The sequence below is a fragment of the Trichomycterus rosablanca genome, chromosome 1 (genome assembly GCF_030014385.1).
Source record: "Trichomycterus rosablanca isolate fTriRos1 chromosome 1, fTriRos1.hap1, whole genome shotgun sequence".
NCBI lineage: Eukaryota > Metazoa > Chordata > Actinopteri > Siluriformes > Trichomycteridae > Trichomycterus > Trichomycterus rosablanca.
Window position 1 is genome coordinate 39920196 of NC_085988.1, and position 19497 is coordinate 39939692.

Consider the following 19497-nt stretch of genomic DNA (forward strand, 5'->3'; position numbering starts at 1 on the left):
CCAATTATAATTAAAAAGTAGAAAAAATACTTTGAATAAATGTTTATTAAATTAATGAAATGTGTGGTAATTTTTATCTCTACAAAATTCTTCCAAAAATGTGCGTCTCCAAATTCCTGTGATTCCTGTGATTTTAATCATAATTATAACTTAATAATTCCAATAGTTTTTTTCCCCAGTCTTAGGGGTCGCCAAAGCAGATCATTAATCTTTATCTTGCCCTTTCCTAACCATCCTCCTTTGTCACACCAGCCACCTGCATATCCTCCCTCACCACATCCTTAAACCTCCTTTTTGGCCTTCCTCTCTTCCTTCTGCCTGGTGGCTCCATCCTCGGCACCCTTCTCCCAATATAACAGCTTTTTTTCCCCAGTTACTACATTTTTTACATTTACTGTGTAAATCAACCTAAATGCTTTTAAAATGACTATGTGTGTAGCAAATTCATGGATAGTGCACTCTACAGTACTGTATTCCTAGCAACACTGTTGTGGGCAACCAAGGAAAAATATTTTTTACTACTTTTTTAACTTTACAATTCCATGGCACTGAACAGATGGAACATATCTGGCTGAGGTGCTTATTTTCCTTTTCCATACACTTGAATTTATAGATGCCAGAGATTGGTTGGCATCACAGTACTGATTGGCAAAACTGAAATGCCACCCTTCTACCCAGAATACAAGGCCAATCAAGCTCTTGACTTGTCACATTATTAGCATTGGAACTTGAGACATCCAGATGATAAAATGCTTTTTTGTTATACATTTTGTTACATTATGCCACACTGCTTTGTCAATCTCTGCCCCAAGGAACACAGTAGTCTCCTTTGCCACTTGGGCTAGTGTTGGATGGTGTTGCTGATGCCCTATCTCCAACTCCCTCAGAGGGAAGTCACTTATGAATTTCTAGTGTTATTGCAATATCACACAAAATGTATACATAGTGCCACACATTAGCTACTGCTAAATTGAGCAATCGAGTGCACAACAATCATAGAAAATGCTGAGCAATCCTGGAGTGAATGTCTATAATAGTCATATGCTTTATATATGGTGGACAGATCAGAGTTGTTCTTTAATGTATATAAGTTAAAACACACTGTAAATATCAATTTCACTTTACATTTATTTGCTTGTCAGATGTTTTCATTATACCAACATTTTACAAATGCAAGATACAATTGAAGTGTATTGTTTAGCAGCTCAGGATGTTTAGGTTGTGCTTGTTCTACTCCTTTTAGCATGGGTTTTGTTCTGATACTCCAGTTTCCTTCCTCTTTCCAAAAAGATGCCAGCATGTAGATTGTAGATTGTTTAGGGTGTTCCTTGGTGGCACTGGACATGTTGAAATGACTACTGAAGATAGGTAGATGTTTATTTAAATAAATGAATAGATACTAGGTGTACAAATAAATCTAAATTGACAGATACATTCTTGGCATTACACATTTATTTAAATACGTGTGTTTTTAAAAATACTAACTTAGACTAAGAGACAGGATTTTGAGAGCTAAAGCAGAGATACATGCAAACACTCACAGGACATAAATTGTCTTATCACTGCCATGAGGTGTTTGCAGCCTATGATAAAGCATCAGCCATTCTTATTCTTTTATTTTTTAATGACTGCCCAGCAGCCATAAAACATGTAGTATGGCCTGCTGCTTTTAGCACACATCACACAAACTATTTACACATTTTGCATATTAGTTAAAACAAAAATTACAAAAATTGTGGGATTGACAGAACTGTAAATTGTGGCTGTAGGTTTTGGCGTTTAGAGTTTTAATAGGGTTCTTCCTTTAAGCTTCGATATAGACAGCAGGTGAAGATCATTCCCAAAACCTTGATTAAATACAAAACATATGATGGATGTAAATTAAAATATTGCACATTAAAACTCACATAGGTTCAAAATGAAATGATCTGTTATATATATTTTTTACCTGAACAAACGCAATTCCAATAGCCACGGCACCCAATATCAGCAAGTGCTGAAGGATAAACTTCTCTAATTTTAAAATGCAGCCACCCTAAAAGAAAAAGAACAGTTTTCAACATGGTTCCAACAGTTTTATCAATGCATTTAAACTTTATTCTGAGTGGGTTTCACATTGGTATGAAAATGGCTGTGGCTTTTCATAATTACTTATTGTGCCCTATATATATACAGCTCTGGAAAAAAATAAGAGACCACTTCAAAATTTCTCTACTATTACAATTTATGGGTATGTGTTTGACCAAAATGAGCAGTGTTGTTTTATTCTATAAACTACTGCAAATATTTCTCCCAAATTCCAGATAAAAATATTGTAATTTAGAGGATCTTTTTATTTAGAAAATGACTAATGGTCAAAATAACAAAACAGGTACAGAAATGTCAGACCACAAACAATGCAAAGAAAACAAGCTCATATTCATTTTTAAACAACACAGTACTAATATATTAACTTAGGAGGAGTCCAGAAATCAATATTTCGTGGAATAACCCTTATTTTTAATCACAGCTTTCATGCGTCTTGGCATGCTTTCCACCAGTCTTTTACATTGCTGTTGGGTAACTTAACGCCACTTCTGGCGCAGACATTGCAGGAGCTCGTCTTTGTTTGATGGCTTGTGACCGTCCATTTTTCTCTTGATCACATTCCAAAGGTTTTCAATGGGGTTCAGGTCTGGAGATTGGGCTGGCCATTATAAGGTCTTGATCTGGTGGTCCCTTATTCACACCTTGATTGACCTGGCTGTGTGACATGGAGCATTGTCCTGCTGAAGAAACCATAATCAGAGTTGGGGAACATTGTCAGAGCAGAGGGAAGCAAGTTTTCTTACGGTTGTTAAGTGACATTCAAATGAGGTGGCGGTCATCACGTTCAGAAGAGAGTCGCTTTCACCCTCTGTCAGTCTGTAGCTTTGTTGTCCCATGTGTTTGCTGCTTGACCTTCTTCTTATGAACCACTGTTTTTGAAATTTTCAGGATGGAAGCAACCTGACGCTCACTGTATCCCTCTGCCAGTAAAGCTAGTACTGAACGCTTCTTTTCCTCACTAAGAACCTTTCTTTTCAACTGTTTTGGCATGGTCTGTAGTTGTATTTTGACTACACTTAATTTTTGGGTAGTACTAGCACTGCTTTTGCCATCCAGCTGGTTCTATAACAAGTGAATAGTGATGACAGCAGCAGTGGTTTTTATACTATTGCTCGTTAGGATAGGATTTGGTTGAGGTGATCACCTTATCAGCCTCTCATTAAGTAGAATGAGGTGTGTCTTTAAATTTAAAGTACTCACTCAGAAGTTACACTTTTTGCCTCTGGTATTTTTAATGCACAGTTTTAGTTACTTTAACTTTATATTGTAATATAATAATAATGACCTGTGCAGCCAGAGTGGGGGGGGGGCAGTGAGGTAAGTGGTTGAGTTCATGTCGTAAGCTCATTTAGCCTGTAACGCGTATCCGTGCGTGCAGATGCCTGACGAGACAAATCCGTGCTCCGACAAAAGATGATATTAAAGCGTCAATTAATAACGGTAATATTGTCTAGTGATGATTTCTCATGCTTTTTAAAAATGATTATTTAAAATACCCTATATTTCACAATATGTAGCAGAAGCTCGAGTCATTTGTAACTCACAACACCTGTTGTGCCCGTGTTATTGCTACAGTATAAACACAATGTTGCTGTGTAAAGCAGCGCAAATGACCACAGACACACATATTTACGTGGCACAAACACAGCCCAATAAAAATAGTTTGATTAAAAATTCTTTAATCGCGATTAAAATGTTAACACGTTAATCACGTTAATTAACACAATTAACGACAGCCCTAATATATATATTTTTCATTAAATTAAAATCCCCTGTCAACACAGTGGTTCACATACAAATCCCAAAAAACATTTTGTGAGTTGTGATACAAGTTGTGATAAAAACAAGAAACTGTAACTTGTTCATATTCTCTTGACTGTTGAAACAATCCACAATAAAAGGGTGAATTGGTAAAAGGTAAAAGTATCATGATTGGATTCAACAAGAACATGCACTAAACACAGATTGACTCTGTAAGTACCATACATAATAATTTTGCAAATCCTGTTAGACAGAGTACCAGCATTAAATACAGTAAGTCACACCTCTACTTTGTAGATGTTGGATGGGTGGTCTCTCACTCCACAGCGATAAGTGGGGGTCTTACAGCAGCTGTCAGGCACCAGCCGCCCTTCTGCAAACTTGTGAATCCAGGCTCCCTCCTGCCAGTCTGCTGAGCTGTTACTGCCACAACATTTCAGCTGTTTCACACAACGGGGCAGGAGCGTGGGAAGACAGGAAGGATTTACAGTGTTATTATGACAACATTCTTTGAAAAACTAGACTCAAATTACATAATGAGATTAAAGTGATTCTTTACTGATAGGTCTGAACCCAAAGAGTCACGCTAAGCCCCATGTGACCCCCCACCCCCCACTCATACAGGCCCCCGCACCAGTCCCGGAGTTCACATATCGCAGAGGCAGCAGGAGGAGAGTCCATCCGACCTTCCCTTAATCAAACACCACCAATTGTGTACGTGTGGACACCCGAAGAGGTTGGTGGCTCTGCTGAGATTGGAACTCATGAGTCATAGCATCTGCTCCTGTAAAACCTTGAGTAATGTGTTGGCTATAAAAAACAGTCATTGGAACAAATGATTTTCACCTGATGCTGCCAATTATGGTTCCCCCAGTGTATTTAACGGTTTGATAGCAGACACCGTGGGTTAAAGGCATTCTTTGTGTGATTAATTCATTTTTTTAAACAATCAACAGCCCTAAAATTAATACAAAATAACAATACAAAACACCGACATGTAGATACATAGCACCGATTAGAGGAATAGCAAAGTATGCAACATTGATGTTAAAAATTAAAAAGTAGCAACATTGAGGTCAGTAGTGAATAAATACCTCTGGGTTATTTGCTGCTGCAAGTCACACTTAGAGGTCATAGGTGTAACTGATTAGTGACATCAGCTTGAATGTTTATCAACTTTCCACTTGCTGCTAGCAGATAAAGTGGTAAAATGGAAAAGGGATGCTACAAACTAATGCTAGTAAATGATCTGGTTTTAAAGTCATACATGTATACCAGGTAGGTTTCCATAGCCCTTACATTAGTTAATACAGATACTGTATAACTGTTTGTAATTTAAAGAGATTAATCAAACTGCATAATTATACAACATTTTGTCAAAACACATTGTTTTAATTCTGAAATAAAATTGGGTATAAAGTACAATTTAATTAGTGAACACTATAATAAATGTAATTTTTAAATGAAACAAACTGACATGAAATGATCATTTAAAAAATACACGAAATATTCTGTGCTCTCCTAGTACTCAGCTGATAAATGCTTACATCCTGCTGGAGTTTGTCTACAGCTCTGGTGATGTGGTCCTCGTCAGGCTGCTGATATTTCTCCACCATGGTCTGTTTTAGGTCTGTTTTTAGCTCCTCGTTCAGCTGTCCAGAGAGAAGCAATGCCAGTGAATCTAATACAGTATTTATTTACAGTAATGTAGCAATATTTCATTTATTGTCATATTCAGTGCAAATCAGATGTGAAATCTGTAAAGGACAGTAAACACAGGAAAGTAAAGGACAGTTTTTGAAAAATAACTGTATGGTATAAAGGGGGAATAGAGTGGTATCTGAGTGTGGTAGTGATTTACCTCAAGGCAGAAAGGAAAACACTGTAGTGAGAAGTAAAGGAGGAAGAAAAAGGGGGTTTATGAAAGTAGAAAAATAGCTGGCAATGGAAAGCATGCAGACATGCTCATATAATAATTCCAGGTTGACATCATAAAAAGAAACTTTATTAATTTAACAAACCAGACGTGCTGGAAATACAAGTGAGAAAGTGTCATGCATGTGCAATGTGCAGATTCTGCATCTACAAGTTAATTTAGTTAAATGCATATATAGTGTTTACATGCACCTAGAACTCTTTTATTTTAGTGAAAGAATGAAGAATGTCAGAGTCTAGTTCAAAGTGTTAATGTTTTCTTGGTTCTGCAATACCTATTTTTGTGTATTTTCTGAAGGACATACTCAGATTTTAGAGCTTCTTATTCAGAAAGTTCATGATGATAAACTCCAAAGATTTTGGGTGCTTTTTAAATGTTTTTAAATCATCAGCATAACTGACATTAAGCAGTGCCAAGGATAAGGAACAGCCTCAGCCTTTCACAACTGAAGATGAAACTGTTCAGGGACAACTTCCTTACCTCTTGATAATACCAATAGGCCAAAATTCCAGCAGTGATCTCCAGCAGAAATACTAGTAGCAGCAGGACAAAGAACTGAAAAAGACAGTTCACATACAGAAAAAAGAATAAATTACTCAAAATTACAAATATACATAACTTTACAAGTTAACTATTTTAAATATCACATTTTTCATCTTGCATAGCACTTAGATAGATAAGATAGATAGATAGATAGATAGATAGATAGATAGATAGATAGATAGATAGATAGATAGATAGATAGATAGATAGATAGATAGATAGATAGATACTTGATCCTTTGCAGGAAATGTCTTTGTTACAGCAGCTCACAAACAACTTCTTGAATACATACAACATTCACTAACTATAAAAACAAGCAATAAAAATTCACAGTAAGATTCTATATACATGTAAACACTTTTTATGGTGCATGCATAGCATACAAAATGTAGGTATATATTAGGTATTAGGTATGTAAACATTGGTCTTATGGTGCATGCATAGCATACAAAATGTAGGTATTTATTATAAGTTATTATTAATTATTTTGAATTATTATGAGTTGTTGAACTCTGAACTGCTGATTGCAGTTGTAAGGAAAGATTTCCTGTAGCGTTCAGTCCAAACCACATATAAAGCCATTAAATTAAATTTAATTTAAATTAAATTTAATTAAATTTGCATTAGCCAAACCACATTTAAAGCCAGAGTTTTAGTTGATAAGTCTAACTTATATTATAAAGTAAGCAAAGAATTGTGGTCAATTCTTTTTTTATAGAATTATTCAAGTTGTAGCTGGGGTATGATGAAGTACAGCAACCTCGAGGTTTTGACACAGATATATCATAGTATTAAAACTAAAGGACATCAGTTTTTTTATTTAATACAACTCTTAACATTGCTTTGACAGTAGGCTTTTTGTCATTGTGCTGTAACTTTAATTTTCTCACTAAGTTGAGCTTTCTGGAAGAGAAAAGCAGGTTTTTTTTAATACTTTTATTAAAAGTCACTTACACTTGTTACTGAGTACAATGCAAGCACTTGAGGGTTAAGGCCTTGCTCAGGGCCCCAACAGTGGTAACTTGTTGGTGGGGCTTGAACCAGTGATGTCCTGATCACTAGTACAGTACCGTAACCACTGCCCTGTGCACCACTGCGTGGTCTGACAAGCTGGGCTTAGGTGTGGAGTTAGGTTTAGTGCCTTTTTCAGATCTTTTCTTATACTTTTAGAATTCATTTGGACAGTATGCACTATGCAGATCCAATGTATTTTTGTAAATACATTAAAAAACTAATGAAAACTAATTAACAATGTGTTACACAGGTGTTGACTGTCAACAGATTGTGAATTGGCAAGAGTAATGAGTTGTATAATATCAAAGCAAACCTTACTACAGGCATTAACACATTTTAGTGTTTTGATTCAACAAATCAACTGAAAGAAAAATACTATATTTAAGAAAATACTATATTTAAGACAATGAAAAAGGAGAGTTCAGTGGACGACATACTTAGTGGGCTAAATACTAAATATTAAAAACACCATATAACCAGATTTATGGGCAATGATATTTAAATATTATTATACCAGGTGAGTCAAATTATGTTAACACTAATGGATCTATTTCCCACGAAATGTGTGTCTGGGCTTTAAATGGTACTGTTGCTTGCTGGTTTTTTGTGTGTTGAACATGATGGCGAACAGGTTGAGACTGTCCTGTAAATCTTACACATATGAAGTATGTTTTGTGAATAAATGGTTTCCGCCATTCAAGTGTTAACATAATTTTGACTCACCCTGTATATAAAATTATATTATACTGCTGAGCTATTGTAACTCCTGAACATTCACAGTAACAACATTTACAGTTGACTGTGGCATTTCTAGCAGGAAACACAGTTGTTAAGCTAGTAAGCCAGTAGGTTAACTTGTTAAAAAAAGTTGCATCCTATGACAGCTTTTAACTGATTTAGAATCTTTAGAAATTGAATCAGTGAAATGCTTAATGTCATAAACATGTTAGCAGTGGATGTTTCTGAACTGGCTAAAACCATTTTGTTAAATGTTTTTCTAAACCTCCCATCCTGCATTAAGACCTTTGCTCACTCACTCCTCTTTCCTCAATCCCGGTATGCTCCCACTCCCATGCCCATCATTCCTCAGCTGTGACTCAGTCTCCCACACTGGCCTTAAAGACACACCATGCTATTTCAATCACATAGGCTGACAGCTTTGCAACAACACACACGTACATAAACTAATTTAGAACCGAATGCCACATGATGTAAGTGTAAAAAGGCATGTAATATAGGCATGTGTGTACAGCCAAGGTGTGCAGACAGGGTTTACAAACAGAAAAGCAACTGTTTTCTGAATAGTGTTGTGGCAGCTCATTTAAACATGGTTCTACTGTTTCACATTCTAAGACGCAGTTTAGGTTTTAGTGCCTATTTGGGGCTATTTCCTGCTTTGCTAAAAGCTTTTGTCTGAACTTCCTTCCTTTAAAACATGTGTGTATCATTTCAACTATGTTTAATCTGTTGATAGTTTAAGTTTAACCTAACAAATAAGTTCTTACACTTATCAAAGCATCTTATTTCCTGAATAAAGGATTGTATAAAAACAAGAAGTTGTTTATTAATTGATTGGATAAATGCAAACTAAAAAAATATTTTAAAAATAAGGGTGTTGACCCATACAAAATAAGCCATACTATACACACTTTAAGTAATTCAATAGTAATGCTACTTTCCATCCAGAATTCTGACTTCATATCATGTGCATGATCCAAAGATAACAAGGGTAAAAAAACATAACCCAAGAATAATAGCAAACACCTGCAGAAGTCTTTGTTTATAACTTAAATGAAGAACAAAACTGGTTTTAATAGAGACACCCTGGAGAAAACCCACTGCTCTCCAAAACAATACATGCATGATGTGTTAGGGCAAACTAAATGTTCTGTAGTTCTAGAACATTGTTTTGTGGAAAGACAAAAGTGAACAACACTGTTAAGAGTAGGAAAAGGCACTGTGCAACATTTAACCCCATCACAACCCCCTAAAAGGCTGGAAAGCTAACAAGTATTAAACTACATCCATAAGTGTTTTCTACAAAAGAATCAAGGTAGGGCTTCATCACCTGAAGCTTAATAGAAGAATAGTAGATAGAAGATAGAAGATTACTATAGAAGATAGTAATACTACCAACAATGGTCTAAAAACTAATTTCTAATTGCTTTAAAATTCCCCCACAATTGTGAAGTATAATAAGCTGCTTCAGGAAATAGTATTGTATAAAATACAAGAGTTTACATACTTTGTGCAGCCTTAAGGGGAATAACCAACAATAAGTTTAATTAACCCATGATGACTATGAGGGCACTCGGGTGCAGCAGTGGCTTATTATTGTGGGCCCGAACTGATGAGATCTGGGTTCAAATTTATTAACATCAGTTGCATACTTCAACGTTAAAACTACAAACATTTATTTTACATTACTCTTCGAAGGCGTTCAGGTGGTGCAGTGGTCTATCATGCTAGCCCAGCATAGCTGAGATCCAGGTTCAAATCTCAGCAGTGCTATTGGCCGACCAGACATCTACACAGACATGATTGGCATTGTGGGGGCAAAGCCCTGCAATGGATTGGTGCCCAGTGTTTCCTGCTGTAACCAGACCTTGGAACCCTGACCAATTTAAAGCAGTTGATGAAAATGAAATACACATTTTATGAGTACTTATTCCAGGTCATTTCCAGGGGTTCACAAAATCTATCTTGCAACTGTAACTACAATATTTCCTACCACAATCAGAAGTGTTTTGCTCTCTTTAATGGTGGCACAGCAGCCCAGGATTCCAGTGAGCATGACGACAGCTCCAGCTGCTATGAGAATGTATGCAGCGTAAGAATATGTACTGGAGGACAGTAGACTAATGTAGTCACTCTTATCCACCAAAGTCCAGATCCCCACCGCCAAGACAGCACCACCAGACAACTAAAAGATATGAAATAAAAGATTTGCGGCTCAGTGTACTGTAGTAAACATAGACATACGTCATTCCAATTTTAAGACTATTAAAACTCAGATTATGTATTAAATTATGAGATATTTCTAAACAGGTTGGGTATTATTTTAGGAGTGAGACAGAAATACATGACTTAATTAATTAATAAATGATTTTGACTGACCCAAAAAATCAGGTTGAAAATAAAAAGCAGGTATTTGAGACATATTGTTCCACAGGTGTGTGTCTTTTCCCCGTCCGCTACCATCCTGGGAGAAGAAAATCAAAACACATATGCTGAACATCCATCCGGAAATAATTTTGAAAATAACAACGTTGAAACATAAATTATACATATTTTAATTCTTAAAAGCCCATTTCTGTAAAAGTTGGAACATTTCGTAAAATGCAATAAAACAAAATAAATCTATCAACATTTATTTAACTGAAAAAGTAGAAATTATTTCGAATGTTTTACTAACCAATGTAGCTGTAATTTGTAAATATAAACACATTTATAAACACATTTACCTGCAACATAGTCAAAAACAATAGGACAGATGCATGTTTAACACCATATTCAAATATTTTACCACATTACCTTTCCTATTAATTACACTTTTTAAGGGTTTGGGAACTAAGGAGACTAATGGTTGCCATTTTGCAAGTGGAATTTTGCCTATTCCTTCTTGATACGACAGACCGTGGTCGACATTGACTGATTCTTCTCTTCATGATGCACCACACATTTTCCACAAAAGACAGACCTGGAATGCAGGCAGGCTAATCAAGCACACATACTCTGTCACTTGCCCAACCCAAGAGGGATGGGTTCCTGTTAAGTTTGGTTCCTCTCAAGGTTTTTTCCTCATTTTATTTCAGAAGTTTTTTCTTACTGCTGTTGCCCTCACCTTGCTTATTAGAAGTTTTTGGACTAGAATCTTTGAAGTTGCTTTGAGACATTGTCCACTGCAAAAATGCTAAACATTTTTCTTCATGATACCATCATCTGTTTCCAATTAACCCGCTTATTCTAGAATCTTTTAGAATGGTGTGACTTAAATATTCATTTTACTAATATTTTGCCCTTGTCCCAACTCTTTTGACTGTTGTTGGCATCAAATTCAAAATGTGATATAATTATCAAATCACAGATTCTTGTTTTTACTGCATTCTACAAAATACCCAAACTTTTCCAGAAATAGGGTTTGTATATTTAAACTCCTGTTTTTACTCCCTTTTACCCAAGGGCAACTAAGAAAAAATCTATGTACCATGCTACCCACAGGTCACAATCATGTACATTAGTTTAACAAATATTACAGTACTTAAATTTGTCTGTTTGGTCAAAGACGTAAACTGCCTGCAGAACAAATGATCACAGTTTCTTAACAGTTCTTAACAGTTTCTTCTTTCTTTATTATTATTATTATTAACCAGTTTATTCTAGTCAGTGCCACCCAGAAACACTAGACACAAGCCATGAATACATCTTGGACAGGATGCTAATCCATCACAGGGTTTTACAAAAATAAAGTACTAAAACACCTGCGTGATGAGCACTGTTTAACTCTGAAAACATCCTCTGTTGGACGTATACTCATTAAAACTCATCTGAAAACATAGTCTATAATGTATACTCACTGTATACTCTGATTTTACTGTATTTTTGCCTACAGTCTTAAAGAAATCTATCTGAACCCATGATGCATTCTAGAACAGAGTTGGCAGTGATTTAATATATACTTTGAGTTAAAAAAATGCCTGCAAACATTGACTCATAAAATAGAGGTGGTCAAGCCCATAATGGTGAAGAAAAATATCTAGGTAATGCAGGATCCAAACCAAATTTAGTTAAAGATTGTTGGGGTTGCTATGTTAAATTGTAACTAACCATATGTTCAATCCCATGTTGTTCTTTATATGAATAATTCATTATTTTAGCACTCTATGGTAAGGTATTGAGTGGCATTTGTAAGAGATTACCCAAGTGGAAATATTTGCTTAAGTATATCCAAGTCTTGTTTGTACATGGACAGTTCAATAAGTTAGCAGAGATAAAATAAAACCAGCACCTAATATATTGCACGTTAACCAAATGATCGTTTACTTTTTTTCCTATCTGTACTGTCTTTATCAAAATAGAAATGAAATCTGCAGACTGTCTCATTCTGTGATTCATCTTGGGCCTCTAAGAGCAGAGACTGTGTGAGGAAGAGATATAGATTTTACTACCCTGTGGCCCCAGCTGGCACGCAGAGGCCATATCTGTCACTGTCTGAGTAACACTAGCTTGCTGTTTCTTTCTGTGCTGTGGGAAATCATGTAATTCCTGCACTATTTCACAAAACACTGCATCAGAGTGACTCCTATTAGTGCTTACACTTACTGGTCCAGGTTATTTTACTGAAAATACTACGCCACATATAAAAAGGTCTTCTTATTGAAATATGTAAGCAGACATTAGTAAACACCTATCAGTAATCAATAACTCAAATTATTATAGTGTAAACAATTAATGATAGCATAAACATAAAAGAGGAAGCACATCTGTACAACGTCATGGCCTGAACTGAGTCTAATTCACAGTTCAGCCTAATTTATTGTGATGCAAATTGCAAATACACTTAAAAGCTAGCCTAGTTTGAGTATGTTTGAAATTGTTAATCATCTGGGGGATTCACCTAACAACTTCACAGTGTATGTGGAACTGGGCCAATAAATATCAAGTGAACATCAGTTCTACAGAGAGAAATACATTTGTTGATAAGAGAGGTCGGTGGAGAATGACCAGAGCGGCTCATGCTGACAGAAAGGTTATGATAACTTCAATAACTCTTTGCAACCACTATTGAACCTTGAGGCAGACAGGCTACTAAAGCAGAAGACCACATCCAGTTCCACTCAGCCTGAAATCTGGTGCTTCAGTGCAAACTAAAGTTAAAACTGGAAAAACATTGTATAGTGTAATGAAACATGGAGATGCTAGGGTCAAAATGTTTGTAATACTTTATAATAAAATCAAAATAAGTGATTTTATTGCAGTTGTGCTACATGCCACCAGATTTTATTGGGACATATTTTAAAGCGATAAGGCATAAAAAGACAAACTTTGTCTAAAACTTTTTTGTTTATTAATAATACACCGATCAGCCATAACATTAAAACCTTGTTTCTAAACTCACTGTCCATTATATCAGCTCTACTTACCATATAGAAGCACTTTGTAGTTCTACAATTCTTGACTGTTGTCCATCTATTTCTCTGCATGGTTTGTTAGCCCCCTTTCATGCTGTTCTTTAATGGTCAGGACCCCTACAGGACCACTACAGAGTAGGTATTATTTGGATGGTTCCATTCTCAGCACTGCAGTGACACTGACATGGTGGTGGTGTGTTAGTGTGTGTTGTGCTGGTATGAGTGGATAAGACACAGCAGCACTGATAAGAGTTTTAAACACCTCACTGTCACTGCTGGACTGAGAATAGTCCACCAACCAAAAATATCCAGTCAACAGCGCCCTGTGGGCAGCATCCTGTGACCACTGATGAAGGTCTAGAAGATGACCAACTCAAACAGCAGCAATAGATGAGTGATCGTCTCTGACTTTACATCTACAAGGTGGACCAAATAGCTAGGACTGTCTAACAGTGTGGACAGTGAGTGGACACGGTACTTAAAAACTCCAGCAGCACTGCTGTGTCTGACCCACTCATACCAGCACAATACACACTAACACACCAACACCATGTCAGTGTCACTATGGCTGAGAATCATTCACCACCTAAATAATACCTGCTCTGTGGTGGTCCCTTGGGGATCCTGACCATTAAAGAACAGGGTGAAAGCAGGCTAAAAAAGTATGTAGAGAAACAGATGGACTACAGTCAGTAATTGTAGAACTACAAAGTCCTTCTATATGGTAAGTGAAGCTGATAAAATGGAGAGTGAGTGTAGAAACAAGGAGGTGGTTTTAATGTTATGGTTGATCGGTGTATATTCTATACTGATATAAAATGAAATATAAGATTAAGACACGAGTAACGACATGTTATTAATTAAATTATCTTTTCATCTATTTTTTAGAAAAAAAAATCAGTTACACTAGACACATCCAGGCATAATTACTCCCATTCCTGTTGGATCTAAACATCTTTTGAATACAACCTGTTCAGCAATGAAATAGATTAAATGGTCTCTACAAGCAGAACACTGTTCTACAGTTAAGAAATCTGGATAGAGATGAAAAAGAATCAGCCATTTCTATGTCGTCTTAAAATGGATTAAAACTTTCAACAGTAGTAAATCCTCCCAAAAGCAAATATTCATCCAAAAGCATCTGGCAACTTATTAAGGAAATCACAACTGGCCCAGACAAACATCTAAAGCCTTGACTATTAGTCAACAATGCAATGGAATTCACATAAAAGTTGCAAGGCAAAAACCAAAAAACTTTTGACTTGAACACTATTGATAGACTCTGGCAGGACACTAAATAGGCTGTCCATGCTTGAACCTCCAACTTGTTACTATTAAAGGTGACAGCTTGTTAAGTTTAAGTTAAGTGTATGAGGTGCAGTTACCCCCCCCCCCCCCCCACACACACACACAAGGCTTCTTTTTTTGCAAAAGGTACTGATTCACTGAGACATGCCAAAAAGCATGAAAACTAATATAAAAAACTGAATCAAAATAACACGTGTTGAAAACTAGTTAAAAATGTAAGCATAGTTTAACCAATGCCCTGTTATTAAAAATGTATACAGTATAAATAATTTACAACTAGAATTTACAAAGAATTACAACTAGTTTGCCAAGAACAATAAAAGAAAATGTAAGCACTTGGTAGAAACAAGCTTGTTTCTTTTCATTGATACTATGATACTCTGAAGCTGTTATTACCACTAAAGGCTTTGCAGCAAATTGGTAAACACAATATATTGGGGGCCAGTACAGTGGACCCTTGGCTTACGAACGGTTTACCATACAAACATTTTGGGTTACGAACGATCTTTTTCAACTTAACGTACGAACAAATTTCGGATTACAAACCGAAATTCGCAAAACACGTGACGTCACGAACAAGTTGACACCAACCGTCTCTCTCTCTCTCTCTCTCTCTCTCTCTCTATATATATATATATATATATATATATATATATATATATATATATATATATACAGGGGTTGGACAAAATAACTGAAACACCTGTCATTTTAGTGTGGGAGGTTTCATGGCTAAATTGGACCAGTCTGGTGGCCAATCTTCATTAATTGCACATTGCACCAGTAAGAGCAGAGTGTGAAGGTTCAATTAGCAGGGTAAGAGCACAGTTTTGCTCAAAATATTGCAATGCACACAACATTATGGGTGACATACCAGAGTTCAAAAGAGGACAAATTGTTGGTGCACGTCTTGCTGGCGCATCTGTGACCAAGACAGCAAGTCTTTGTGATGTATCAAGAGCCACGGTATCCAGGGTAATGTCAGCATACCACCAAGAAGGACAAACCACATCCAACAGGATTAACTGTGGACGCAAGAGGAAGCTGTTTGAAAGGGATGTTCTAATAAATTATTGTGGTCTAAAACCAGGTGTTTCAGTTATTTTGTCCAACCCCTGTATATATATATACAGTATATATATATATATATATATATATATATACAGTCATGGCCAAAAGTGTTGGCACCCCTGAATTTTTTCCAGAAAATGAAGTATTCCTCCTAGAAAATTATTGCAATTACACATGTTTTGTTATACACATGTTTATTTCCTTTGTGTGTATTGGAACAACACAAAAAAGCAGAGAAGAAAAGGCAAATTTGACATAATTTCACACAAAACTCCAAAAATGGGCCGGACAAAATTATTGGCACCCTTTCAAAATTGTGGGTAAATAACTTTGTTTCAAACATGTGATGCTCGTTTAAACTCACCTGTGGCAAGTAACAGATGTGGGCAATATAAAAATCACACCTAACACCAGATAAAAATGAGAGAAGTTGACTCAGTCTTTGCATTGTGTGTCTGTGTGTGCCACACTAAGAATGGAGAACAGAAAGAGGAGAAGAGAACTGTCTGAGGACTTGAGAACCAACAATCTCAAGGTTACAAGTCCATCTCCAGAGATCTTGATGTTCCTTTGTCCACGGTGCGCAACATAATCAAGAAGTTTACAACCCATGGCACTGTAGCTAATCTCCCTGGACGTGGACGGAAGAGAAAAATTGATGAAAGGTTGCAACGCAGGATAGTCCGGATGGTGGATAAGCAGCCCCAATCAAGTTCCAAAGAAATTCAAGCTGTCCTGCAGGCTCAGGGTGCATCAGTGTCAGCGCGAACTATCCGTCGACATTTGAATGAAATGAAACGCTATGGCAGGAGACCCAGGAGGACCCCACTGCTGACAAAGAGACATAAAAAAGCTAGACTGCAGTTTGCTAAATGTATGTGAGTAAGACAAAATCCTTCTTGGAAAACGTCTTGTGGACAGATGAGACCAAGATAGAGCTTTTTGGTAAAGCACATCATTCTACTGTTTACCGAAAATGGAATGAGGCCTACAAAGAAAAGAACACAGTACCTACAGTCAAATATGGTGGAGGTTCAAAGATGTTTTGGGGTTGTTTTGCTGCCTCTGGCCCTGGGTGCCTTGACTGTGTGCAAGGCATCATGAAATCTGAAGATTACCAAAGGATTTTGGGTCGCAATGTAGGGCGCAGTGTCAGAAAGCTGGGTTTGCGTCCTAGGTCATGGGTCTTCCAGCAGGACAATGACCCCAAACATACTTCAAAAAGCACACAGAAATGGATGGAAACAAAGCGCTGGAGAGTTCTGAAGTGGCCAGCAATGAGTCCGGATCTAAATCCCATTGAACACCTGTGGAGAGATCTTAAAATTGCTGTTGGGAGAAGGCACCCTTCAAATATGAGAGACCTGGAGCAGTTTGCAAAAGAAGAGTGGTCCAGAATTCCAGTTGAGAGGTGTAAGAAGCTTGTTGATGGTTATAGGAAGCGATTGATTTCAGTTATTTTTTCCAAAGCGTGTGCAACCAAATATTAAGTTGAGGGTGCCAATAATTTTGTCCGGCCCATTTTTGGAGTTTTGTGTGAAATTATGTCAAATTTGCCTTTTCTTCTCTGCTTTTTTGTGTTGTTCCAATACACACAAAGGAAATAAACATGTGTATAACAAAACATGTGTAATTGCAATAATTTTCTGGGAGAAATACTTCATTTTCTGAAAAAATTTCAGGGGTGCCAACACTTTCGGCCATGACTGTGTATATATATATATATATATATATATATATATATATATATATACAGTATATATATATATATATATATATATATATGTATATATATATATACAGTGAGCGGACAGTGTTTTTTTTCTGTGTTTTCTTTATATTTTGTAAAATAAAATATTAAAATGGCCTCAAAGAAGGTGCAGAGGAAGCGTAGTGCTGAGAAAATGAACAAATCTATTACTATTCATTGTTGTATAATTACTCCTGCCAGTAGCTGTCACTGTGTAACAGACAGAGGGGACAGTGAGTGAGAGAGAGGAAGGAAGTCCGCTGAGTAAAGTATTCTTTCTTTCGTGCAATTACACCTACAAAATACAACACTATTGAAATAAAGAAGGAGATATATGAGAGTTATTGTTGTTTCTGGTAGATACATTTTATTAAAAAAAAAAGAAGGAAATTTATTATGGTGTATGGTACAGCACATGTACTGTATTGTACTGTACTGAAATGTGATGTGTGTTTTATGTACAGTACTACTGTGTATTGTTTATTATTGTTTATTACAGGAATGTCTATTCTATAATTTAAGATTTAAGGGAAAATATACTTGTATTTATAACAAAAAGACAATTTAAGACATTAGAGAGGTTAGGTAAGGGGGTGGTTTGGGAGGTCTGGCATGGATTAATTCTATTTACATGATTTCTTATGGGGAAAATAGGTTTAACTAACGAATATTTTGACTTAAGTACAGCCCTTCGGAACCGATTAAATTCGTAAGTCTAGGGTCTACTGTATGCTGAATTCAGAGAAGTGTTATAAAGGCAATATTGTTTTAGAATTTAGGACCACCCATGTTCAATTCATGGCTATGGTCTTGCTTTGCATCAAAACTCTATTTTAAGGTGTGCAATGTTGTTTTCAAATATTTGTTCTAACCATGAGAAACATGTTACACATTCACCAGCCCCTATGGTTTGAAGTGGTATCCATAGTGCAGTAACTGAAGCGTAGAACCTATTTAATGCTTAATCTCTTTTAAACACCAGACTTTGTAGTTTACCAGCAGTTTACAGCCAGTGTTTGCTGTGTAAGTTACTATATCAAGCACTGCTATTAAGTCCTGCTCCTCTGATTAGAGGTTCCCACGTATTTCATACTCCTAAATTACAGTGTAACTGTATATAATAAGAACATATAGATTATGTGATGTGATCCGTTAAACAGAAAAAATACTTAACGCTTGACATTTCTCAGGTTCACCCGTGTTCCACCTTGAGTGGGTCATGAGTTTTAAATAAAGTGAAGTGAATAAAGAATGAAACAGAAGTTTACTAACCTGTTATCAGTGTGGAAGACACGCTGGAAATAAGGCACCTCTTTCCTATTAATAAAGCGCTTTTCCTATAGCGGTGACACACTAACGCGTGTCAGCACTCTCCGTTTCTTCTGCGTGTGTGTGAGAGAAACAGAGGGGTGGGGGTTCTAATGAGGACAGTGGGCGCTGACAGACAGTGGGGGCGCAGTGAGCATTGGCACAGCGGTACCAGTAAAAACAGTACCGAGGTAATTACAGTACCAGTGCTGGATGTTAAAGGGCCACTATCCATTTTCAAAAATCCAGCTGAACATAAATTACATGGCAGTGTGGAATGCTGCAGAAAAAAGGTCCATGGTGGAATCGGTCCTGGCATCGAATGTGTGGGTATTCGTTGGGCATTCACAAGGGGGCATCATACTAACGGTACTATTTATTTATACACCGATCAGCCATAACATTAAAACCACCTCCTTGTTTCTACACTCACTGTACATTTTATCAGCTCCACTTACCATATAGGAGCACTTTGTAGTTCTACAATTACTGACTGTAGTCCATAGTTTCTCTGCATACTGTTTTAGCCTGCTTTCACCCTGTTCTTCAATGGTCAGGACCATTACAGAGCAGATATTATTTAGGTG

At 36.5% G+C, this 19497-nt stretch overlaps 1 protein-coding gene across 3 annotated transcripts; it reads right to left on the bottom strand.

Annotated features, from left to right (window-relative positions):
- Positions 1 to 1110: 1110 nt before the first annotated feature.
- Positions 1111 to 18958, bottom strand: cd151 (CD151 molecule). Of its 3 annotated transcripts, none has more exons than XM_063002825.1 (9): positions 18875 to 18958; positions 10460 to 10544; positions 10074 to 10265; positions 6266 to 6340; positions 5711 to 5731; positions 5397 to 5501; positions 4134 to 4289; positions 1949 to 2035; positions 1111 to 1847 (listed from the first exon to the last, which is right to left on the bottom strand). In XM_063002825.1, exons 2-9 carry the CDS (start codon positions 10541 to 10543, stop codon positions 1788 to 1790), a joined length of 780 nt encoding a protein of 259 aa, XP_062858895.1. In that variant the 5' UTR covers position 10544; positions 18875 to 18958; the 3' UTR covers positions 1111 to 1787. The 3 variants fall into 3 exon arrangements, with proteins under 3 accessions (XP_062858895.1, XP_062858903.1, XP_062858909.1); XM_063002833.1 differs by lacking the exon at positions 18875 to 18958 and adding an exon at positions 15656 to 15824; XM_063002839.1 differs by lacking the exon at positions 5711 to 5731.
- Between the last annotated feature and the right edge of the window lie 539 nt (positions 18959 to 19497).